At 38.1% G+C, this 26,204-nt stretch overlaps 1 protein-coding gene across 5 annotated transcripts in view; it reads right to left on the reverse strand.

Moving 5' to 3' along the window:
* Positions 1-1,533: 1,533 nt before the first annotated feature.
* Positions 1,534-26,204, reverse strand: part of LOC101741635 (neuropathy target esterase sws) — a 47,067-nt gene continuing 22,396 nt past the window's right edge. For 4 of the 5 annotated variants that reach the window (XM_062672402.1, XM_062672405.1, XM_062672404.1 and 1 more), the window contains 13 exons: positions 25,524-25,682; positions 24,241-24,359; positions 23,751-23,864; positions 22,488-22,670; positions 21,621-21,776; positions 20,883-21,002; positions 19,924-20,110; positions 15,272-15,388; positions 13,839-13,959; positions 12,519-12,609; positions 11,531-11,742; positions 10,644-10,791; positions 1,534-6,713 (listed from right to left, as the gene is read on the reverse strand). In XM_062672402.1, coding sequence (XP_062528386.1) covers positions 6,603-6,713; positions 10,644-10,791; positions 11,531-11,742; positions 12,519-12,609; positions 13,839-13,959; positions 15,272-15,388; positions 19,924-20,110; positions 20,883-21,002; positions 21,621-21,776; positions 22,488-22,670; positions 23,751-23,864; positions 24,241-24,359; positions 25,524-25,682 — 1,838 coding nt within the window. In that variant the 3' untranslated portion in view covers positions 1,534-6,602. Of the gene's footprint in view, positions 6,714-10,643; positions 10,792-11,530; positions 11,743-12,518; positions 12,610-13,838; positions 13,960-14,938; positions 15,056-15,271; positions 15,389-19,923; positions 20,111-20,882; positions 21,003-21,620; positions 21,777-22,487; positions 22,671-23,750; positions 23,865-24,240; positions 24,360-25,523; positions 25,683-26,204 lie in introns of all 5 variants that reach the window. The other variant, XM_062672401.1, reaches the window with a different exon arrangement.

The raw sequence follows: 26,204 nt of genomic DNA on the forward strand, positions 1-26,204 counted from the left end.
TCGATGAACGTTCCGTAGTCTAGCAATTTTAGAACTATGTCTTACAAATCGCTACCAATGATCTCAGAGTAAAATGGACATTCGCAAAGTAGCTGCCCTTGGGCTCTAAGCCTCCTCCGGGAACGCTCAGTTAGCAAACCTTCTTCTAGTTGAGCCCCTGATTTCGCCCCGCTATTTTGATGAAGCTGGAAAAACTTTGGTTTTTGGACAAGCAAACCTCCTCTTTACGTCGATAATCCTTAATGCTAAGGGTCGTGGCCTCCTCCAATAAATTTCTTCTGTATTATCCTGCGCCACTCCTACCACACTCCATCGAAAAAGACTAATATGGTATTTTTTGGTATTCATTGGATTAGATGCGCGAGCTTTTTAGTTGTATTACTTTACACAAATAGGCCAACCCACGGTCAGTTCAGTGGTAACTGATTGCCGCTGCCCTTTAACACTGTAAAGTGAAGGGAGCCGTTCACGTTTGGACTTGTCAAAGGTCAAGGTCAATGTCTAAATTATATTGTATTAATAGCCGTCCCATTCTTCAAACCAGCACATATGCTTGCGATGGAAATAGGATGACGACTCGTGCGGAACCACAGTTAGCACTACCACCATTAAAACCACCACCATTGGAGGTGGCGATATTTTACTACCTATATACTCCACGCTGCTGCCCAATTCAGGAAACCCACAGAAGAAATGGGACTCTGTCATTGTAAATTGACGTTCGACACGTGACTACGGAAGTTTAAAATTGCAATGAAAATTTTGTGGCGGGTAGCCATCATACAACGCAAGATAATTGACAGATGCCTGAATCTCGCTTACGACATTTTCAAGATAAAGCGCATATATACAAGTTCCGAACAACAACATTCGGACCGTCGCGTCGGTCTACCGAGCAATATCACCCGCTCGGTGGAAGATCTTCCTTTCGTCGTTCAGCATTTCCCAAAATTTGTTTAATATATCGAGGGATGAAAGGCTATTTGGTTTAAGCGACATTTCGCTTAATTCGCGTCATTTATCCCTGTAATTAAAGGCCCGTTTTATTTTTTTGTATTAGCATCAACAGCAAGTAGTCTCGATATCTTCTCGAAGTCTAGCACAAGCGTCTTGATAGTTAGCGGGATCGGTAACCAAACACCATCAGACTGTGTCTATCTGCTTATGAAGACAATAAAAAAACAGGAATATATTAAGTTATAATCTCATATAGATCATGTCCATAACCGTTGTTAAGTTTTTTTTTATTCCTTAGGTGGACGAGCTCACAGCCCACCTGGTGTTAAGTGGTTACTGGAGCCCATAGATATCCACAACGAAAATGCGCCACCCACCTTGAGATATAAAGTCTCAAGTATAGTTACAACGGCTACCCCACCGTTCAAACCAAAACGCAATACTGTTTCACGGCAGAAATAGGCAGGGCGGTGGTACCCACCCGCGCGGACTCACGAGAGGTCCTACCACCAGTAAAACTAACTACTACTAAGTTACTACTACTAGTTAAGTAACAGACTACTAAATAAAAGACCATTATTTTAAAGCATTTTATTGCATTTTAATACTCTATTTTGAGCTACACATTTGGTTTTTCAAACGAGACTTGTGCCTCGACAGACATGTAATTAATTAATCAGTCGTTCACTGAGAAATAATCTCTGAACGCAAATAATTATAATACGTAAGATAACACTTTTAGATGTTTGGCTTTCCGAGACTCGATCATTAATTTTATGTACAATTCTATTATTTTTGGTATCATAAATGTTACATCACATTAAAATGATTAACTAGGTACGCAGAGATAGATACGCATTTAGAATTGGAAGTACAAGCATAGTTGGCGGTTTGTAAAATTAACAAATATATTTGGCAAAAAAAATTAACCTAAAACTAACCCTTCAAATGTTACTATTATGAATAAGATTTAAAGCAATCTTTACTACGTTAAATATTTAAGTTTTTCTTTTTAAAATAGTTATAACTACCACTGGCTACCTAGAAACAAATTTAAGTATTAAGTAGTAGTTATTACAAAAAATAAAACACAATATTGCATTTGATACAAACGTGCGTTATTTTTTCTAGTGGAATAATTCTTTTTCTTTTCTTTCTTTTAATTTTTTTCTTTTCTCTTTAAGGGTTAATTTAGTACCTTAAAAGCTAAAATGGCACCAACATTTTATGCTGCTATAAAATTCATATCACAAGTGTAACGCTTCACAAACTGATAATTTTGAATAGAGCCTTCTGACAAAAAACCTTTTTACTTCTTCAGAAAAGCGTCATTTTAATAAACAATTTTAACATAATGCGTTTTTAATAACAATCTGTAGTAATTTGTTTAGCTTTTACATGCGAATGCATTTTTTTATGATTTGTAATTTTAATAAACCCTTCACAAAAAACCACATACTGTATATATAACTGGGTATAAACCATAGCCTCATTAATACCTAGTCTGTTTTGCATTAAAAACTCACACTTTTCACTTAACATTCCATGCTACATTGTTTTATTGGGGTATTTAAACGTTCAAACACCATGGCAATTCGATGGATTCTTTGTTTAAAGTGAATTGCGGTTTCAAACACAAAAACATAGTTCGGCTTAATCAAAGCCCTCAAGCTGCCTCAACGCAAAGCGATTGTCGCTTCATTGCTCCGTGGCCACATGAACGGATAAATCAGCAAACACGCTGGCATATGTAATTTTAGTACGAACCATGATTACGAAACGAAGTTCGCTAGACCGGTAGAAGACGAAATTATCTTCAGTCGGAGCTATTACATTAAAAAAAAAAACACGTGTGGCACTCGGGGACTGCCGCGGTAAAGCTATTGCATAGCATTTTTTATCAACTTATGCAATTATAATTGGACAATAATAATTTAATATTAAAACAATAATAAAATAAAACCACGCTATATTTATAAACATTAACAAAAGCAAAATATTAACTGTCCCCTTCACACTCGTAAGGTAGACAGACCGCGCGAGAGTGACATGAGCAGACTTTTCATGATGCGCACGCAGCGCGACGTCACGCTGCGCACTTATTCACAAATACTACACAAGCGCAACGTGTGAATGTGTTGAACCGGAGTTACATGGTAGGCGGAGTGGGGGTGTTAGGTTTTATTTTCGTTACGGAATTTCTTGATTCGGTCGCCGCGCTCAAAACCCGACATAAAGGTATGCAATAGCTTAAAATCACTAATAAATACTGTAGTATCAAGTACTACAAAGCCTCTTAGTTACATGTAGGGACATTTAAGTTTTATCCTGTGTTGTTTGTTTTTGTTTGTTTGTAGATCCAATGATTATAATTCTAGAGACATTAGAACAATTTGAACGTTCTAATCATAACGGTATAGACTTTATGTGTAGAATTAATTGTAAATTTCAGTATTAAAAAGATCTTTCAGAATTTGCCAATCTTTAATTAACTAATACCCGTTGCAAGCTTTGTTCTTTTTTCTCAAATTAACTCGAGTTTTTTTTAGTACTACTTTTCTATCACTATAACATATTTTTATTTAACAAACACATTTTTAATGCAAACTTTTTTAAAAAAAATCTAAAACTATACACAAAACTAAATAGTACTGTCTTGAATTTAAGCCAAATCAATAATAAGCCTGATTAAACAAATATAAAGACTAAGAATTTAATCACAGTAAACTTTGGACTTTATATACTAAAAAATTAAAACTGAATTCGCGTACGATTAATTAAAAAAGAACTGTTTTATTCGAACATAAAATAATGTCTTTTATTTTGAGTACCTACGCCTACTTTGTTTTTACGATAAACAAAAATATTTAAAACGCTAATTACTCCTACTTAATACTATATATCAAAACTATACCTGTCGACGTTACTCGCTAGCTGCGACGACATGCGAGACAGAGACAACAAGCATTCTGAATCATCACTGAATTATTCTAATTGAGCTTGTCGAGATATCTCTCGATACATCCAGCTGTAATTAGCTTCCATTTCTATAAATACATAACTTATCACCGATAGCTAAAGGGTTTCGTCTTTAATTTCTTGCGAGGGAGATGTGACATTACGATTTTAACAGGACAATTTCCTGAATATGTATTGGGAATCGAATAGTAAAATTTACTAACAGGGGAAATATGTTTCGATTTGCTCGTGGTCATTGTGACGAAAATTGATTTACAGATCGATATCAGGAGCACTGCTACTGAGGACCATGTCCGATCCAAGTGACGGGACAAAGCAAAGCCGCCGTCACCCAAAAACATGACTTTTCGGATCCCCGGATCGACTTTCGATGCTTTTAGAACCCTCAAGCACTGGTCACCGTCCTCGTCCACCTCGTCGATTTGGACGAAGACTTCGACGAGCGAACTAACCCTAGATACATCCCTGTTCTAGCCGGACCTTATCAGTGAGTCGCGATCCGGTGGTAGATTCAGCGAAGCAGCTACTCTTGCGATGTTAGGTCTCCCTTGGAGGCGCTCGGGTAGCTGTTAGCAAATCCCGGCCCTCCTGGCTGAGCCCTTGCTCGTCCACCTGTCTTTGTGAAACCGGAAAGGCTTCTGGGCCACCAGTAAGCCCTCAATCCTAAAAAAGGGCTCAAGCTGAGAGAATCGCTAACATTGTGCTTGCCTTTCAATGTGTACAAAAAAATGACGTGATCTGGGCGTGTATATGAACGCGACAGAAACCAGTCTAAAGCTGCTTTCAGACTACTCTATGCTATAGTGCTATATAGTATAGCAGCGTATACTTATCCAATAATATATAGTACTGTACAGTGTGATCGTGTCCATAACAATGTATGGTGCGCGATATTGTTGTGCTATGAGCTATATACTATTATATTATAGCGTAGTCTGAAAGCAGCTTAACCCTTCGAGTGCAGACGGTCTGTCCGTGCGTTCTGGGTCATATTGACCCCATGACGTATTTCAAATCGTTGTATCTCCGGTAAATGTTTTTTTTTTTACCGAACCTTGTTTTCTAGTAAATTATCGATACTTAGTTATACTTAAAAATAAATGTAGCTATGCTAATTACCACGACGCGAGATTAACATTAATTTAACAGTTAATTTCAGATTTATTAATCCAAACATATAATTTTCTCAATTAACTGAAAATAAATAAAACAATCTTAAGATGATGTCCGTCGAAATCTCGTATCGAATTTACTCAGATTTTTCTTTGTATTGCTTTCTAAGCGTACGGCTCACGTGACGATAACTTTTGCCGTTGTACTACTAAAGGCACAGCTGCCTATGCCGCTTTCAAAACACCTATTGACTATCAAACACTCATTAAGGGATTTATTTGAAATGCAAAATAAATCCTTTAATGTCCATGATAAAATTACATTATCTGTATTAATCATTCGTTCCATTCATTCTTTTCTTAATCAACACGTGTATTGATCGATTAAAAAAATACTTACAATAAACTACATATTTTACAAGACAATCAACAGCAGATAACTGTAATGTTCAAAAACGTAGGAAATCGTGAGAAATAAAAATAATAAACGCGAAATTACGTGTACGAGCCGCAAAAAAAACGAAGATTATATTAAGATATACATCATTCGTACGCACAAACAGTTCGAAAGAAATTATTATTTCGGATTTATTAATTATTCTAAATAATCAAATAATCAATTCTATACAAAATTTGCACGAATAACCTCTAGACTAAGTTTATGCCAAATAAAATTTTGTACACTTTACAAAAACGCATAAAAAAACTCGTTTAAGCTATAAGCACCTAAAATTTTCATTTCGATTCGAAAATTAGAATTGTCAAAGTCGTCTTGAAGTTCAAGATCAAAACTTAGAGACCGGATAAACTTTAAACGTTTGAAATTTAATGAAATATTACAACTTTTTTTTTTGTATGGCTCGGTAACTATACCTTTGAGCCAAGTCTTATAAATTATCTACTTAATATCTCAAAAGCGATAATAACGTCAAGAGAAAAGTTATATTATAATGACTACGAGTTATTAGTTCAATTACGAACTACAAAAAGTACATTCGAGCCCAAAAGGCGATCTCAAAGTCATACACAACTATCGATTGGACTTTTTGGCGGGAACGCAAAGAGCGAAGTTGTGTGAATTGTTTTATTTTGTCTATTTAGTGTTTCTTTCGGTTTAAATGTCTAATAACGGTGGTTTATCAACTGTTTAATATCTGTGAAAGTACATAAATATGGGAAAATGAAACAATGTCGCTGAACGTAGCTTCTCGGGATCCTCCAAAAAGTCCACTGAAAAAGTCTCAGTAAATAACCACCATTTTACTGAGATTATATTTCATCCTTGCATCATTTCATTTAATTTCATCTCAGTTAATTAATTTGGGTTTCCTTCGTTTTATTATTATTCGTAAACTGTACATAATTAAAACGGTGAATTATAAAAATCTTATTACTTGACGCTGGCTAATGCACGAACCGTGCCGGAGCCAAAAAATATAGAAGAACTATCGATTGTTCGTATTTCGAGTTCGAAAGGGCAACTCAGGGTCATTATTCGTCACTGTACTGCGCGTATTCGTACAGGGCCTTGCACAAGTCGTGCAGGGTCCGATCTCATCTGCTCGAGCCGCGCTTGTTCAGCGGATCGTACACCTCCGCCTCCGAGTCGACCTCGTCCTCCGACAGCGAGAGGGACCCTCCCACGCGTCGGGCCCTTATACCCTCCTGGAATTGAAATAAAAAAAATTAGAAAAAACGCGCCTTAAATTAAGTGACGCAGCCCGAAAACATTTTACAATTACAATAACAATATATTAGGACACAACATATTGTGACAATTACGCTTTATTAGAGCTTTTAATTTAACAAAACTACCAATTATTCTGAATTTATTAAACAAGTTATATTTATTATTTTATAGGTGTCAAATACCTAATTAAGCCTATTCTGTACTAAATTATAAGCAATATACCGATGATACGTATACTTATTTATGATTATTAATAAAAGCGTTATTTATTTACAAACGAGAATTTTATGTAAAGATTATAATACTACGCTGAAAATGTGTTTAAAAAATTAGGCATCAGGCGGATAGAAGCGAATTTGTGTTTGTTTTTTCTTTTCATGCACGAGAAGTTCTCTCAGAATGATTTACGTTTAAATAACTAATGATCTTTGGTTCCAAGACGAAGTATGATGTTCGGTGCTTAGACATTTTAAAACAAACGAGGAATGAAAATTTAAACAAGAGTGTGGATTCATAATTAAAACTAAATTTTGCGGTGTAATTTTGTGTTTCTATTGTCATTATACTATCTCCGACATTACATTAAAATATCATAGTACATTGTGCACCAAGGGAGAAAAGTAGGACATTTCCTCCCGCAGTGCACATACTATTTTTTCTCCTACCAGGCCGAAAGGTCGTGGAGATCGGGCCGGGGTCCAGGGGCGAAGCCCTGGCAGGGGGTAGGGGGTAGGGGGAGCCGACTCCCCCCATACTCGTAAAAAAACAATTTAACTGTTTTTTAATTTTTAAATAAACTACTACTAATTGAATAAGAACTGTCTGATGAACTCATCTTTGTTTAATAGTTCAGTATTAAATTTTATTGCATTTTGTTTATTTCACTTTTACACTAAACACAATATTGCAAATTACCCGAGCACAACAATGGCGGAGAATTTTAGGTGCGTGAGAGCAGACGTAGACACTAATGCGCATGCGCACTTGTACCCAGGGAGGAAAACCGAACTTTCGGCGTAGGTAGGAGAAAAAATAAGTAACTGAGAACAAATCACGCACGGTCATCCGGCCCCAAATTAGGATTATCTGTGTAATGGGTACCAGAACCTGACATAAATACTTATATACGTTTAAATAAACAAATACATAGATAATAAACGCCCAGGACAAAGAGCAATCAAACTTGCTTATTACACGAACGTTTGCCCAATGCGGGAATCGAACCCATGACCCTCGGCGCCACATTCGGAGCCGCTAACTAATGCGCTACCGAGTCAGTAAGCTCATATTATTTCGAGTCGCTAAAAGCTAAGTAAATACCATAAGAGTAGATCTAATCGTTAAACGTATGGAATGTTCAGGAATATATTTCAGGAGTAGCTCAACTTTTTTTTTTACCTAAGCTGAGAGCCTTGAGAGGGTATTTCAGCGTAACCTTAACTAGTAGGTGAGCTCACGGGGCTCAAACCTGACCACGTTGCTAACACGAACCCTAGCAAGAGCCGTGCTTCGCAGAATCTACCACCGGATCGGAAACGCGACCCACTGAGAAGATCCGGCGAGAAACTCAGTGGGCTGTGTCTAAGGGTTAATTTACTCGTCGAGCCCTTCGTCGCAAGCGACGGGTTCGATGAGAACGGTGACCGGAGCTCAAATAGTGAAGACGATATTAAAAAAAATTTCATTATCGTCCGTCGTTAGGATCTTCCAATTTCTCTATAAATCAGAGCTCTAAAATATATTCATCACACAATGACGTTTAAGAGAACCCAGCAGTACAGTTGACATTGGTCACTTTTGACAGCTTTCAAAAATTGTATTTAAGTACGTACACGGAAGAGAATGATTTCAAAAAGACAAAAGTGACATTCCCTAAACGAAGTCCGACTTTATGGTCTATGGAATCATTGAAACCTTACAGCATTTATGGAACTCTTGTTTAAATCATCAATCATGAAATGTATAAATGAACCGCCTACCAAAGCCACCGAGATGTAGATACACTTGTGCGTAGCTGCGTTAAAACAAAAAACAAAAAAAATATATAAAAAAAATAATCTAAACCGTTGCTTAAATAAAGTGCGTAGCTCAATATTTGCCCACCAATTCGGTGTCACTTATCCAGGCGGCCGCGTCCTCAATGCTTGAAGACATCTGCAGTGAAATCGCTCACAGTGAGAACGTATCATCACAAAAATATAAGCTACTAGCGACCCGCCCTCGCTTCGCTTCGGAAACATTAAAACACACATGAAACCAAAAAAAAAAAATAAAAAAAAAAAAAAAAAGTAGTCTATGTTCATCAGGGACAATGTCGGCTTCTAATGGAAAAAGAATTTTTCAAATCGGTCCAGTAGTTTCGGAGCCTATTCGAAACAAACAAACAAAAAAATCTTTCCTCTTTATAATATTATATATAAACTACTAGCCGTACTCGCCCGCTTCGCCGGGCATTTAAAATTAACATTATTATTTATTGTCATTATTATTAGGGAGTCCAACACTCATATAAATATTAGCCTATCCATTAAGTACATGTATTTTCTACATGGATACCAAGTTTCAAGTCAATCGGATGCATGGTTCAGTAGTTATAACGGAACATCCGTAATAACCACTATAGATTTATATATTAGTATAGAGTGTAGATAAGGATGTTTTTGTCGAGAACGCGAGGAGCTAAATTGTATGAACAGTTTTATTTAATAATTTTATTATTTATTGTATTTCTTCAGGTTCGAAGACCATGACTTTTTAACCGACATCACTGAAGGTGAAAAAAATGTAAGGTAAATATAACAAAATTTAACAAACAAAGAAATATACTCTTTTAAGTAATAAAAGAAGATTTTGACCAGAGCCAATAGACAACAGTTTATATAAATTATTATATAATTAATTGACGTTTCTACTATTGCAGTTTGCACACCCCTATAGGACTTATTTTGTACCAATGGTCACCGGTATCAATTTACAATATCGATTTTATAGGAACACAAATTAGAGTAATTTTTTTAAATGAAAATTTCAGAAAACTGCTCGATATTATCAAGATATTATTATCTAGTGAAATAGTCAAAGAACTAGTCAAATTTGATAATTTAAAATTAGAAAAATCCCAATGTCTTATGAATCAGTGACATCTAAAAATTAAGTCCACTTTGTGGATAATATTTGGCTTAAAAGACTAGTTGACAAGCCAAAAAAATAAAAAATAAAAATATTAAAAAAGGGTGTAATATTTCTATAGCACAAATTATAACCAATACACACAAATTCGTATTTAAAAAAGAAAAAAACGGATTTTAAACTTATCGAGATACGATCGGGGCATGAAGGTTCATAAATTCGACGCAATATTTACAACGTACAAACATTTCACATCTAATTCTATATATCTTTTTTGGACTCTGCACTAAGAAACTAAATATGTATATGACACAAATTTACTCTAAGTTTTTTTTCTAATCATATATTTTCTTCACAATGATAATATACAGGGTGTTCGAAAATAAACTACCAAGTTTTATTTTTTATTTTTTATTACCCTTGTAGACAGGCGAGCATACGGCTAACCTGATGGTGAGTGGTTACCGTCGTTCATATACGTAAATAATGCCAGTGGCAGAGCCAAGCCTCTGCCTAACGTTAAAAAGTTAAAGGTCAAGTGGTAGTGCTTAATCATTTCCTGACACATTAAATATTATCAAGAGTATTGCTGTAATTTTTTTTTGCATATTTTACACAGCACCCGTGTTTGGATCCCCGTTACCGATACTCGTTTTATTAAAAAGCTATTAATACAACTAATTAACGACCGTCATTAAAAACACACCAATCCTAATCTCGTTACTGTGCAGAGACTATAGAAAAATCCTAGCAATTATAATTTTGAGATTCCTCACCTCCAGTATCCCAGCGCTGGGCTCGCTGGCGTACCCCTCGAAGTGCCTCTGATCCTCCTCGTAGTCTGAAGACGAGGAGGAATCGTTGTCGGCGTCGCGACCGGTGCGGACCGAGCACACCATCTGAGCTAAGTCCGTGAACGTATAACTGTGGATATCGATTAGATGCGATTATTATCGATTTTTATTAATTAGAGATGCGATTTTTATTAATTTTATTAATTGTTTTATTTTGTCTATTTAGTGCTTCCTCGGGTTGAAATGTGTAATAACGGTGGTTCATTAACAGTTTAACACCCGTGAAAGTGCACAAATATGGGAAAATTAAACAAAGCCGCTGAACGTAACTTCCCGGGATTCTCCAATAAGTACACTGAAGAAATCTCCGTGAATGACCACCATTTTACTGAGATTATATTTCATCCCATTTCATATCATCTCATTTCATTTCATTTCATCCCAGTTGATTAATGTCTCAAATTAATTATCATGACATGACATAACTTAAAGGTCATAGTTATCAGGTCATAAAATTCCTTAAAAAAAAAGAAGTCTGCAGAGTTCGACGAGTACAGTTACCGGGGTCCCTACTCTTTTTTATTTATTTCGTAGATGGGTGGACTAGCTCACAGCCCACCTGGTGTTAAGTGGTTACCGGAGCCCATACACATCTTCAACGTAAATGCGCCACCCACCTTAAGATGATATAAATTCTAAGGTCTCAGTATAGTTACAACGGCTGCCCCGCCCTTCAAACCGAAACGCATTACTGCTTCACGACAGGTGGTACCTACCCGTGCGGACTCGCAAGAGGTCCTCCACCAGTACTCCTAGTGTTAGAGCTAGATGTGTCTAATGCAAGGTGAGTATAGTATGTCGGTAGTTACTCGGTGAGCGCCGGTTGCTGCTCGGGTCCCTTGCGGTCGGAGGCGGCGGCCCCGCTGACCCCCCCGCCCCCGCCGCGCCGCTGCCCCTCGAAGTAGGCGGCGCCGTGCCGGTAGCCGACCTCGCGTATCTCGTCGAACGAGCCGAACTGCAGCGTCTTGTACGCGTCGATCGGGGGACGGATGTATTCGCAGTAATCCGATTTCTTCACTTCCTGATATTTTGATACACATTATGGTAAAATTGGGTTGGGTTGGCGCACCTGGGTCAGCCAGCACCACCACGTGAGGTGTCCGCATCGAATGTTCACAAGGAAAAGCCAGTACCGGATTGTGAGTTCATATAAATGTTGTTGTTTATTTTTAAGCTTAGGTTGGCGATGATTTGTGGCCTACTATTGAAATCTCTGCCTATGTGTTCACATATAATAAGAACAATTTAATATAAAAAAGACGAGTCTAAGGTATATATTATATATAAGAGCAAATATAAAAACAAAAAGATATTTTTGGGGAAGAATAGTATGACTTAACAATTGACAAATCTTAAATGTGTATGCGTAGTGCGAGAATCTTATTATCTCTTTCGCACTCCCACTCCGTCCATTAACAGGCGTCTCTTTTTGTTATTTACCTATTGATAATTGACTTCGGCCATCAGACTGAATGTTTCAACAATGTCGTTTCTAAACGTTTTTTTTTTTCTTATTGCTTAAATGGGTGGACGAGCTCACGGCCCACCTGGTGTTAAGTGGTTACTGGAGCCCATAGACATCTACAACGTAAGTGCCGCCACCCACATTGAGACATGAGTCCTAAGGTCTCAGTTTTAACAATAGTACAACGAATGCCCGCAATAACAGAAACAGGCAGGGTTGTGGTACCTAACCGTGCGGACTCACAAGAAGTCCTACCAGCTTTTCATTTCTAGCAAAATTAATTTAATTAGTTGATTTATGATCTTTTTTTTTGTGGCGAATTTTAAGCTCACCTCCAACTGTCTGTTGCAAGACACGTAAGCCAATCGACTCTGTATGTCGGGAAGATTGGGAACTTTGACCGGCGTCGTGAACGGGTTCCATCTGTTGACAAAAGTGTCGATATCGAAATCAAATTAATCATATTTATGTCTGCCACAAAGTCTACTTATCGTCTTCTCGCATTAAAACTGTATAATCTCAAAACTTATTAATTTTACAGGAGAGTGTTTCAAAGGTTTAACATGTAATATTTTTAATATTAATCACCTTTGCAACATTTATTATTTATTTTTTACCAGTTACATTGTCTGTCTTTTAAAGTAAGACAAAAATTATGTATTAATTTTGTTAATAGTAGTCAAAACATAGGTAAACTAAAAAAAAAACTTAAAAATAAAACTAAGACTAAACTACGCTCTTTTGACAGTATTTATGAGAAAAATACTGGTGATACCAAATGATTCCGCATATTAACTCAATTTCGAATATTTTTGGAAATTGTACACTTTTAATGCGAAAAGGCGATATGCCCAGTGTGCTTAGTGCGAGTTTTTAACGTTCTCGATAGCGTAAAAGTTAACTCAAATTTGTATGGAGCTGGAACGTTTACCTACGTTTGCCGCTAGGGGCGCTGTTCCAACTGCATTCTTTTTTTTATTGCCTTTGTAGGCAGACGAGCGTACGGCCCACCTGATGGTAAGTAGTTACCGACGCCCATGGACTTCAGCAATGCCAGGAGCAGAGCCAAGCCGCTGCCTACCGCAAAAATAAAAATTCAAATATCGAGTTAACTTTTACGCTATCGAGAACGTTAAAAACTCGCACCAAGCACACTGATTTTAAAGGATATTACAGTACCATAAAATTGAGAGTTGGAAGTCCAGTACCACGGTGTGCATGTATGTATATCCCATACGTGAGTTAGTCTTCTAATTAGTATATTCCAGCTCGAACCTCTTTGATTCATCACGGTCTACAATTCTCAAAGAGGACTGGAGTAAGACATGCAACTGCCCGTATGGCCAAGTCATGACAATTAAAAAACAAGAAAACAATACCGTTGGCATTATATAATAAACAACAGAACTATCTCAAGGCACATCTGGCACCCCGCCCGCGACATGTCACCCCCAACATGACCCGTCTTGAGACATGAGGTCGAAGTCTCAATTGTATTATTTAACGGCAGACACATCGAACCGGAACCCATTAGTGATACACATAAATATGGTGGTGGTACCTATCCATGTCAATTCACAATACCCCATTACCATATCCTATTAAATTTTCAGTGGTCATAAAACAAATGATCCTAAAGTTTAATACTGCACCTTTTCCAGAGCAACCACCAGCCCGACAAGTCGTCTCCGTAGTTCGTTAGATCTGTATCATCTTGAGATCCAACGTCGATGGCCAATATGTGTTTCGCTCCCAAAGACCTCATAACGTCAGCTGAATATCAAAAATAGTATAATCGTCACAACACGTATTCCAACAATTTTATTGAATATTCCTTGTCTAATCCTTGAATTGTATATACCAATTTCCAAAAATATGACGAAGCATAACACGAGAACCGCTCAACCGATTTGGCTAGTACATAGTTTTCTTTTCTAAATATGTGTACGTAGCTGTCAGAACAAATTGTAAAATGTACCTTATGTATTCTACATAAAGTTCACGATAGTTCCGACGGAGCGTCACCGGGATTCAAAATCTTTCATAATCAATAAAGATCTACATAGGAACATTTAGCGGGCTATTCAAATATTTCTTCAGGTATACGAATCAACGGTCCATCCACAAATAACCCTAAAGAACATGACAAACTTTTTTAAACGATACCAGATTACGTCATCCACAAATCAAGCGAACGTTCCAGTTTGAAGGATAATGCAATTAAGACATTGACCCGATAGTGTGCGGCGGGACTTACACTAGGGTGTCTATAAGATTTCTGGTAACCCTTGACACCAATGAATTTGTGAGACGTCTATGCTCAAAGACAAGTAAGTTTTCAAGGTAATTTTTTTTCCTACCTATGCTAATGGCCTTGAGAGGCTATTTCAGCTTCCCCCTAGGGTGTAGGTGAGGTCTCGGGGTTCAAACCGAAGGTGTTGCTAACACTGGCCCTAGCAAGAGCAGTGCTTCGTAGAATCTACCACCGGATCGGAAACGCGACCCACTGAGAAGATCCGGTGAGAAACTCAGTGGGCTGTGTCTATGGGTTAATTTACTCGTCGAGCCCTTCGTCGCAAGCGACGACTTTGGCAGGGACGGTGACCGGTGCTTGAGGTACCTAAAAGCACAGTTAATGGATCGGAAGGATACGCAATGACGTGTTTAGGGCGACGTCGACTGTTTACCATTCGGCCCACAGGATCGGGTTAGGTAAATACATGAGCAAACAAAAGAAACCCCTATACACTACCTGGTACATTGTTGACGTAGCACCCGTCGAGCAGTAAATGTCCGTCCATGGGGTCGCAGATCGGCGGGAATATACCGGCTATGCTCATCGAAGCGCGACAGAGCCGCCACAGTATACCTGAACCGGGCCCGTCGTTCAGAAGGGTACCGGTTCGCCATCACTTACCTTTGAACTCGAAGCTGAGTGTAAATAGCTCCGATATTTTAAGGGTTTTTCAAAATTATAAGCTCAAAAAGAAGCTATGCGCTATTTAAAAGCTAAGCTATGTCTTGACGTATTTACACTCAGCCTACGCGCACGCACGCATAGTCCCGCGCCCTCTGATTGGTTTACCTGGCAGGTTGTTGACGTAACCGCCGTCCAATAGGAGGTGGCCGTCTACCGGGTCGCACAACGGGGGCATGTATCCGCTCAGCGACATCGAAGCGCGTATGTAGCGCCACAGCGAACCTGCGTCGCGCGACACTCATCAGACAATACTCAAACTGACCCGAATCACTTAACCGGTGGAACGTCGATTAAAAAATATCACATACACCGTTTTTACTCGTTTGAATACCACTCATCGTAAAACCGAGCGCATTCCACCAATTAAACTATAGCCTGGTTTGAATGTTGGAGCTCAAAGACATCCAGATAGAACTGACGTTATTGTGATACTTTGAGACAATGTCATGAAATTGGTGCTGAGTGATTAGTAAAATACTAAACGGCGTGTTATGCGAAACAACACAATCCATGGAAAGAGATGATGAAAGAGAACAGTAAATAAATAAATATTTTTTTTTTAGGCACTTCTTACAGCCCAATAGGCGTGAGCGAATCAATAAAAAAACAAACATGAAAACGTGTGAAAATCGCCGCTACAGTATTTTACATGCATACATACATACGGGATAACTAACGAGCTATTACACAAAAACAATGTTAATTATGTAGACCGTAACACAAAGCATCAAGGTCGATAATGCAATGAGTTTTATCGTTGTCACTTTATTGTATTATATTTTTCTTGTAAAAGCATAGGCAGTACATAATGTGCATATAGATTGTGTGCTTGTACAGAATTAATTGCTTAATATCATGGAATTAATTTCTTCGAAGTAAATTCCATTTTGGAAAATCCATTTAGTTAGCCGATTACAACTGTTTAATCTCTACATAATTGCTACAGGGATGAAAAAAAATGAAATTTCTAAGAACCACACTCATGCATTACAAGTGAAGAGATAGATGGACCAATGCGTGAATATGCGTGATTTTGTGAATATACAACCCGAAAATTAAAAGCAACGATTTACAATTGAAAAAAAATATCTCTCGACATGACGTAAGCGTTACAGGTAAACCAATCATTAGAGCCGTTTCTATCTCAAATGTAAGTAATGGCAACCCTAAAGCGAATGTCGGATTTCGTAAAAAAAAAAACTTCATAGTAACATACTCCGGACACCAAATGTAATTTATATATAAAAAAACACGATGTGTATAAAAAAAGACGTACACAAATATGCAAGTGAGTGTGGTTGTTTATGGTACATAAAAAAACACTGTAGCGGTATCCACGAAAAAAAAAAACTCTATGAACCAAAATGACGTTGTTGTCACCATAGATATTTACGATCGTATCGTGACAGACAAAGCCGCAGATTAACGCAGTCGTATCATTAAAAAAAAAAGTTTTTTTTTATTTTGTTGATTTGTTATGAATGAAATACGAATACGACTTTAAAGAAGCATAGAAATATTTTTCCAAAACAAAACTTTAAAAAAAAAATTTTTTTAAACACAGAAGTTCAGCAAAGCACAACCGTTATGTTTGATTTACTCAAAAACTGATTCTCTATGCTATTTATTTTCTAAGCATTTTTTGAAGTCATATCCGCATAGTCCCAAAAATATGTTCAGTGTCGCATCGTAATCGTATCGGCAATGTCAACGAACAGTGTTACAAATAAACGGCTGGTCCGCAGCACATCTTAACTACAGTTCATGCAACACTGACAAAACGAAAGAACAAAACATTAAAAACGTAAAACAACAAATTATAATTGGGTTAGTAATAGGTACAGTGCAAAGCATTATTAAAGTAAATAAATAAAAATACTTTTTTTTTTACATCCTGTCCATGAATGTGTTGTGTTAATTATTTATTCAGATTGATAACTCTTCTAATTTGATACTTCCCAATTAAAATACTTCAGTCACCTTAAAAACTAGTCTACGAAAAAATGTTTTTTTCTTGAAAAAAAAAACTTATTAAATATTGATACACAACTAATTTGTTTAAATTGTTTTATTTATAAAATTATAAAATTTAATTGTTCCTTAAAGTGACTATCGGCTTTCTGAAAACCTTAGTTCTAAATGTAAAACAAATCTGTGATATAATATTGTCTGTGTTTCTGCCATAAGTACGCCACTACGCTTCTTTTACACCATCCAGTCAATATATTTTTTCCAATAAACTATTTAAATTAAGGTGTATGGAGTGCCTGTTATTTCAAACAAGCTTTATTTTAAATTTTTGTACTTGTATGTCTCACAGTTTTACCAGCATTAAACATGTTACTAGTCTCCCGGAATTAAAATTTACTCATGTCACTCGCAGTGAATTTACCAAGAGCAAACACACTGTTGTATATGCCAGAACATAAATGTAATCATAGAGCTATTCGATCAGAAACGATTATTACATATATAAATTATATTTACAAAATCAGAACACTATCAAATCAATGAATAACGCGATGGCTGATGGCATTTTATGTTGTAAAAAATATAGCTATGTTATGTTAGAAAAATCCTTTGAATATTTCATTTTTCAAAACAATCAGTTTTATTGGTTGAATCACTTAATTCAAAACCAATTTAAGCCAAATTTGTTAAGAAACATATTTAATATCAATTACGTGTTAAAAAAACGAAGAACTGATAAGTTTTATAAAAAATTTTTTTTTATTCGAATTGACAATTTTACGTCACATTTTTATTGTTTATTAATTTATTATTATTATTATATGTGCCTGTTAGTACAAAAGCGTCCACATTCGTATTTATTAACCACACTAGTTTTAATTACTTTTAGTCTAAATAGTGAATACACAGTTATTTGAATGCATTTTTCAAAAAACTAGCCGTAAACTCTAAAAGACTTGTAAAAACTGTAAAATTAGATGATTTCCTTAAAGTTTACAATCAAATTAAATGACTTTACATTAACAGCAATTTACTTTTACATTACTATATAAAAATAAAAATAAAAAACACCCAATCAAATGAGTGATGTAGAATTTTATTGACAAACAAACAAACATTAATTTTTATCTTAATGCCTTAAATATACTGAGAATGATAATTGTGTTGAAATAATATGTTTCTAAAATTACCTTCAATTCATAGCAATAAATATCGAAATGTATCTTTTTAATGCGTTAATGGGTGAACGAACTCATTCGCGGTTTAACCGATGTGAAGTGGTTACTGGAGCTCACAGACAATCACAACACGAATTCCCAGCTTGAGACATGAGGACGTAATCTTAATTGTATTGTATTATGGCTTTCTTTTTATTGCTTCTGAAGCCCATAGACATCTACGACGTAAATGCGCCACCCCACCTTGAGATATAAGTTCTAAGGTCTCAGTATAGTTACAACAGCTGCCCCGCCCTTCAAGCCGAAACGCATCACTGCTTCATGGTAGAAATAGGCAGGGCGGTGGTACCTACCCGCGCGGACTCACAAGTGGTCCTACTACCAGTAAAAGGGCTTTCTCACAGTTCCGACCGGAACGCATGACTGTAAAGCCAGTTCACCATACACTACAGCATCGGTAAATACCATTTGACAGTCGCAGTATGCTGGTATAAATACTCCAAAAACTTTGCCGCCTACAGTAAATCTCTTAGAACCTTTTACGATTACTGATGATATCGCCTGTTGTGAGTCCGGACGAGTAGGTACCACCACCCTGCCTATTTCGGTTTCAAGGGCGAGGCAGATTTTGTACTAACAAACTTATATAGGGCAGTGCTATTCTAGAACAAGACCACAGAAGCATAAGGCTTAAGTATCATAGTCTGTTTGTTTATTTTTTTCAGTTGTACTTTATACAGCTGGGCAGAGAAGGGAAATGGTATGGTACCATAAAAGGGAGACAGAGGGCGCGCGGGTAGTTTCAAAAAAATTCCTTTCAAAAGAAACAGGACTTTTTGGCGGGAACGCGAGGAGTGAAGTTGTGTGATTTGTTTTGTCTATTTAGTGTTTGTTCAGGTTCAAATGTGTAATGACGGTGGTTTATTAACTGTTTAGTGTCTGTGAAAGTGCACAAATGTGGGAAAATGAAACAAAGCCGCTGAACGTAACTTCTCGGAATCCTCCAAAAAGTCCACTGAATAATCTCAGTAAATGACCACCATTTTACTGTGATTTTATATCACCCCATATCATCTCATCTCATTGCGTTTAATTTCAACCTAGTTGATTAATCATCTTCATTTAATTTTATTTAATTTCACTCAATATTACCATTTTTCATAAAAATAAGAATATAAATTAAAAATAAAACATGACTTAAAGGTCTTAGTTACCAGGTCATAAAATCCCTTTAAAAAATCAAACGTAACACGAATGCGGACGCTTTGGAAGACCAAAATACAGTATATGAGTCGTCTATTATCAAAGGTGGCAATCTGTGTATTTGAACAAAAAAATGTTATTGATATGGCGATACAGATTGATTTGAATATAATCGTCTCCTTCAAAGAATACGGTTCAAAACCTGCTTTAAATAAAGGTTAATACTTAACCTGTTATTTATCTAAGATGTCGTTCAGAAGAGCTTTGTGACTGCCAATGGAATACAAAGTCAATAATTCGTTTTTCTGATTTACCAATAATTGTCCAAAAGTCACATTGCCGGCTTTGATAATAGTCGACTCATATATGGTAATTGTTTTTCTAAAGCAGCTAAGATTGTCTTACCGTGCCTGTGGATTCTCATGCAACTGGAACTAATGTCAGTGGTGACAGTGAAGTATGGCAGCCACAGGTCCTCGATGTGAACCTCGCCAAACGTCGCCCTGATGGTGGCATTGAACTGTCGCCCGGAGAACATCGACGTGGCTGGGTACGTCAAGTCTAGAAGCTGCCTACCCCATTGCGTCATTTTCTATAAAAAAAATATATATATATAATTGTGGCATCAACATTTTTTTTTCAATCCATAATTTCACATCGCAGAAGTTAACTTTCCGCGTGCAGATTTACCTTGTTTCCAAAAGCCGATTTTGATTCGACTTTTCCTACCCAACTAAAAAAACTACATGAAAATCTGGTCAATAGTTCCGGAGATGTGTGCGATTAACAAAAAATAATTTTTAAAGTGAATGGTTCATGAACTTAACTATTTTCTAGTACTATTATTTGTGATGAATGAATGAATGAATGACTGTCACACTCAAAAAAACTTCATAAATGTATCTATACTAATATATAAATCTACAGTGGTTTTTAGGGATGTTCCGTTATAACTACTGAACCATGCATCCGATCGACTTGAAACTTGGTATCCATGTAGAGAATACATGTACTTAATGGATAGGCTATATTTATATGAGTATTGGACTCCCTGCACCAGTTGCGGGGGCGTTAATGATGAGAATCTTTGTGGGGGTGAAAAATAATAATGTTAATTTTAAATGGCCAGCGAAGCGGACGGGTACATCTAGTTACCTAATAAATGTAAACCAAGTTATGACGTCACAAACGTCTAGAAGGCACCAACTCACTCTGATAAATTGATAAAGTATCATAAAATATAATCAAGACTAAGGCTGTGTAACAAAAGACCTAACCTTGGGGGTTAGGCCACGTCCATAAGACAGAGTTCAATTTCATCAGCTCACAGTCCATTGATGATATTAGTTCACGTTTTCACTCACCTTGGACCATTCCCTGGCCTTCTGCGTGACAGTGGTGATGTTCCTCTCCATGCACCACAAGGCGCCCATAAACGCGCCGATGCTGACGCCCCCCACCATATCTATTGGGATTCCTGCTTCCTGTATCACAAGATTATAAAATAAATCATTTATTTGAAACAAGCTGATTATAGGGCGCTAAGACCCTTAGTCAAACAAACTACCAAATCTCTAAGCACTATGTGTGATCAAAAAGGAAATTTCAAGGATTTTTTTATAGAAAAAATTGACGGTAGTTTACAAAATATTCTGATGTCGACAAAGAACACCTTAAATCATCCGTGACCACGAAATCTGTAATGTATTCGTAGCGTGAGTAATAGTAAAACTAGCCTATTATAACCTTGATAACTCATAATTAACAAGACTGTCTGGTGCGTTTGTAGTTCGTGCGTCCACAAGACCACAGAACTGACGCATCAGATTTGCTGCTAGAAATAATATCAGTACAGTGGCATTCTGATTCTGAGTATGTACCCAACCAAGAATCTGGTCTATTGGTAGGCAGCGGGTTGGCTGTGCCCCTGGCATTGACGACGATCCATTAGCGACGGTAACCACTTTAATAATTTTTTACTTTACTAAATTAAACCACTAATGAGTTTTATGATTTACTGTAATTTCCTACAAATCTACTGTAATTTTACATGCGGAACAGTGTATTTTTTTCGATGCAACCTGGCAACACTGGGTACCTACCTGTATGGCGCGGATCATGCCGACGTGCGCCGCCCCCCGCGCGCCTCCGCCCCCCAGCACCAGCCCCACGGCGGTGGCGGTGAGCCAGCGCGCCAGCCGACTGAAGTCCGAGTGCACGTTGGCCTCAGACATCAGCACCTTGCTGTACAGCTCGCTCTATAACAAGACAATGCTTCACTCAAAACTTCAATTAAAAATGAAATCTTAACGAGGAAATGTCCAGCTCCAAGTACAGCTCAATTACTGATGGTAGGACCTCTTGTTAGTCGGCTTGGGTGGGTACCACCGCCCTGCCTATTTCTGAGCTGAAACAGTAACGAGTTTCGGTTTGAAGCGTAAAGCAGCCGTTATACTGTTAAAAGTGAGACCTTACAACTCATGACTCAAGGTAGATAGTGGCGGCATTTACGCTGTAGATGTTCTATGGGCTCCGGTAACCACTTAACACAAGGTGGGCCGTGAGCTCGTCCACCCATTTAAACAATAAGAAAAAACCGTTTAGAAACGACAATGTTGAAACATTCAGTCTGATGGTCAATAATTATCAATAGATAAATAACAAAAAGAGACGCCTGTTAATGCACGGAGCGGGAGTGCGAAAGAGATAATAAGATTTTCGCACTACACACACAAATTTAAGATTTATCAATTGTTAAGTCATACTATTCTTCCCCAACAAAAATTTGTTTTTTTTTGTATTTGCTCTTATATATAATTTATACCTTAGACTCATCTTTTTTATATTAATTTGTACTTAATAAATGTGAACATATAAAAAGAGATGAAGCATTTCAATAGTAGGCCACGGATCATCGCCAACCCAAGCTTAATAATAAACAACAAACAAACAAATTTATATGAACTCACAATCCGGTACTGGCTTTTCCTTGTGAACATTCGATGCGGACACCTCACGTGGTGGTGCTGGCTGACCCAGGTGCGCATGTTGAGCCAGTGCACGGTGCCGGAGGGGTTCGGTCCGCCCTCCCGGTGCAGAAGAACTAGCTCCTTCTGAGTTCGTATGGCTAGACGTTCGATTTCCTTCTCGATCTGTGAAGAAAAATTATAAAAAAAAACATGTGTTACATACACTACTCTTTTTTTTCCTACCTAAGCTGATAGCCTTGAGAGGCTATATCAGCGTAACCTTAACTAGTAGGTGAGCTCACTCGGCTCAAACCGGAGTGATGCTAACACTGGCCCTAGCAAGAGCCGTGCTTCGCAGAATCTACCACCGGATCGGAAACGCGACCCACTGAGAAGATCCGGCGAGAAACTCAGTGGGCTGTGTCTGTGGGTTAATTCGTTCCTCGAGCCCTTCCTCGCAAGCGACGGGTTCGGCGAGCACGGTGACCGATGCTTGTGATACCTAAAAGCACCGTAAATGGATCTGGAGGATCCGTAATTACGTGTTTTGGGCGGCACTACTCAAAAGAAAGTTCTAATGTTGTAAGATACTATGTAACATGTGAACAAGGGGATATGATACAATTTGTCAATTTTGAGAAAACGGGCAACAAACTTTTGTTACTTGTACTTTTTCTTCGTACATAGCTCCTTCATCACAATTACAATTTCTAAAAATAGAGAGAGAGAGAGAGAAAGCGAGACAGAGAGAGGGGGGGGGAGAGAGAGAGCGAGAGAGGGGAGAGAGAGAGAGCGAGAGAGGGGAGAGAGAGAGAGAGAGAGAGCGAGAGAGAGGGAGAGAGAGAGAGAGAGAGAGAGAGAGAGAGAGAGAGAGCACAAATGTGGGAAAATGAAACAAAGCTGCTGAACGGACAAAGAGTCCACTGAAAGAATCTCAGTTAATGACCACCATTTTACTGAGATTATATTTCATCCCATATCATCTCATTTCATTTCATGCCATGTTTCATATTAATCAACTTCATTTCATTTCATAGTATCATATTTCAAAAAATAAAATATAAAAATTAGCTTGTATGGTATGATACTTTTGCCTTTCCATTTGGAAAAATAAAACTACTGTTACTACTCAAGTGTATAAACATACAAATAAACCGTATTGCAGCACAAAGCACTACTTTTCTTTATCATCAGCAACCGGCCCATACGGCCCGCACCAAAACACAGCATAGGTAGGGAAAAAAATCGCTATTCGGGTCTCACCTTCCCGATGCTGGGCTGCTTGTCGCCGAGCGCCACGATCAGTATGCAGTCGGCCTGCCGGATACAGCGCTGCGTCCACTGCGTGAGGCTCGGGTCGCACTGGTACAGCGCCACCTGCCGACGAAACCGATACATTGGAACTTTTACAAAACGACTGGTGCCTCTCGAGCTTCTCGGAAGCTTCAGACCGTTCTTGTGAGTGACAGCCGTGATTCGATGATGATGGAGACACTATACATGTCTCTAAGAAAGAAGAACGGAAATAACGATGGTAGGACCTCTTGTGAGCCCGCGCGGGTGGGTACCAGCACCCTGCCTATTTCTGCCGTGAAGCAGTAATGCGTTTCGGCTTGAAAGGTGGGGCAGCCGTTGTAACTATACTTGAGACGTTAGAACTTATATCTCAAGGTGGGTGGCGCATTTAGGTCGTAGAGGTCTATGGGCTCCAGATTCAGTCAAATTAAAGTAAGAAGACTTTTTAACAACGAACCTTGTGTTTATCTTCTTGTTGCGCCAGCCAAGAGCTTAGTCTGTACTCGTTATTCGGGTCCATTATCGTTAGACCGAGCAGTTTCCTTATGACATCCGAAGTGAGACGGACCGTTGGACCTGTCAAAGTATTGTTTCTTTGAATGCTCTAAGATAAATGGTGCCGTAGACAGTCGATGAGCGTGAGATTTGTAAATCAAATTATAAACGAACTGAAAACCTTCTTCTTTTTTGAAGTCGGTAAAGATGATGAAGACCGTACTCTCAAGCAACGTGATTAAATTAAAACATGCTTTTTTTACTTTAAGTACACAAAACTAAATCTAATATTTGTAACGTCAAGATAAATACGAATCACAAAACGTGTTGTCAAAGATCAATAGTCGTTGTATATTGATTTATAATCAATTAACTCCGTATTTACTTTAGCCCCAAATGACGTCACGTGTAATGAAGATTTGTAATGATTTTGTACTTAGTGACGAAAATGCAGCAGTACTCTGCCTACGTTATATTACGGTAATTAGATTGTTGCATCTGTGTACAGATGTGTGTGCTTAGTGCGAGGTTTTTAACGTTCTCGATAGCGTAAAAGTTAACTGAAATTTTTATGGAGTTGTAACGTTTGCCTTTGTTCGCCGCTAGGGGCACTGTTCCAACTGCATACAAATTCGAGTTAACTTTTACGCTATCGAGAACGTTAATTAACTTGCATTAAGCACACTGATTATAAAGGATGTTACAGTATTATAAAATTGAGTATTGGAAGTCCAGTCCCACGGTGTGAGATGTATGGGATCATGAGTTAGGCTTCCAATTAGTATATTCCAGCTCGAACCTGTTTGATTCATCATATCTTTGCAAAATCAAAATTTACAATTCTCAAGGAGGACTGAAGTAAGACATACAACTGCTCGTATTACCAAGTCATCTATCTCTATATATAAAAATGAATTGCTGTTCGTTAGTCTCGCTAAAACTCTAAAACGGCTGGACCGATTTGGCTAATTTTGGTCTTGAATTATTTGTGGAAGACCAGAGAAGGTTTAAAAGATAGATAAATATGAAAATTCGGATTCCTTTTGTTTGTTTTAAGTTTATTTTATTACAAAAGTTTAGTTCTTTTGTTTATCGATTGAGGCACTACGAAGTCTACCGGGTCAGCTAGTGCCAAATAAAAAACAGGAAAAGAATACCGTTGGAATTACACGACAACTTTAACGCGATCGAGAACGTTAAAAAAAACTTGCACTAAGCACAGGGATCCGTCGTTCAAGTACCCACCTATGGCGCAGAGCGAGTGGTACAGCTCGTAGGTGAAGGCGGTGAGGGGCACGTCGTCGCTGACGGGCACCACGGCCACCGTGCTGAAGTTGTGCTGCAACGGCCTCGAGTCGATCGCGGGCGCGCCGCCCAGACTCCGCGTCGGCTTCTGCCAGGAACCTTCATGACGGAAACAGACATTTTTTTGTTTATATCGCCCTTGTAGGCAGACGAGCACACGGCCCACCTGATGGTTAGTGGTTACCCGTGGACTTCAGCAATGCTAGGGGCAGAGCCAAGGCGCTGCCTACCGCTTAATACTCTTCACAAGCCTCATTTGAAGAAGGACATGTCATAGCGCTCGGGAAACACCGTGGAGGGAAGCTCATTCCATAGCAAAAAATACCTCTGGAAACGCACTGTCGATGAACGCAGCGGTTTCAGATAATATGGATGAACTCTGCTCCGGTGGCGGGCGGGGCGATGGTAAAAACGAGATGCCGGTATCATCTCGAACAATTCCTCAGAGCACCCCCCATGGAACATACGGTACAAAATGCAGAGAGAAGCGAAGTCCTTCCGCAGACCCAGAGGTTCCAAACGATCCGTGGTTCCAAACTTTTTGATGGGAACGCGAGGAGTGAAGTTGAGTGATTTGTTTTATGCTGTCTATTTAGTGTTCAGGTCTAAATGTGTAATAAC

Source organism: Bombyx mori, chromosome 15, assembly GCF_030269925.1.
Source record: "Bombyx mori chromosome 15, ASM3026992v2".
Lineage (NCBI taxonomy): Eukaryota > Metazoa > Arthropoda > Insecta > Lepidoptera > Bombycidae > Bombyx > Bombyx mori.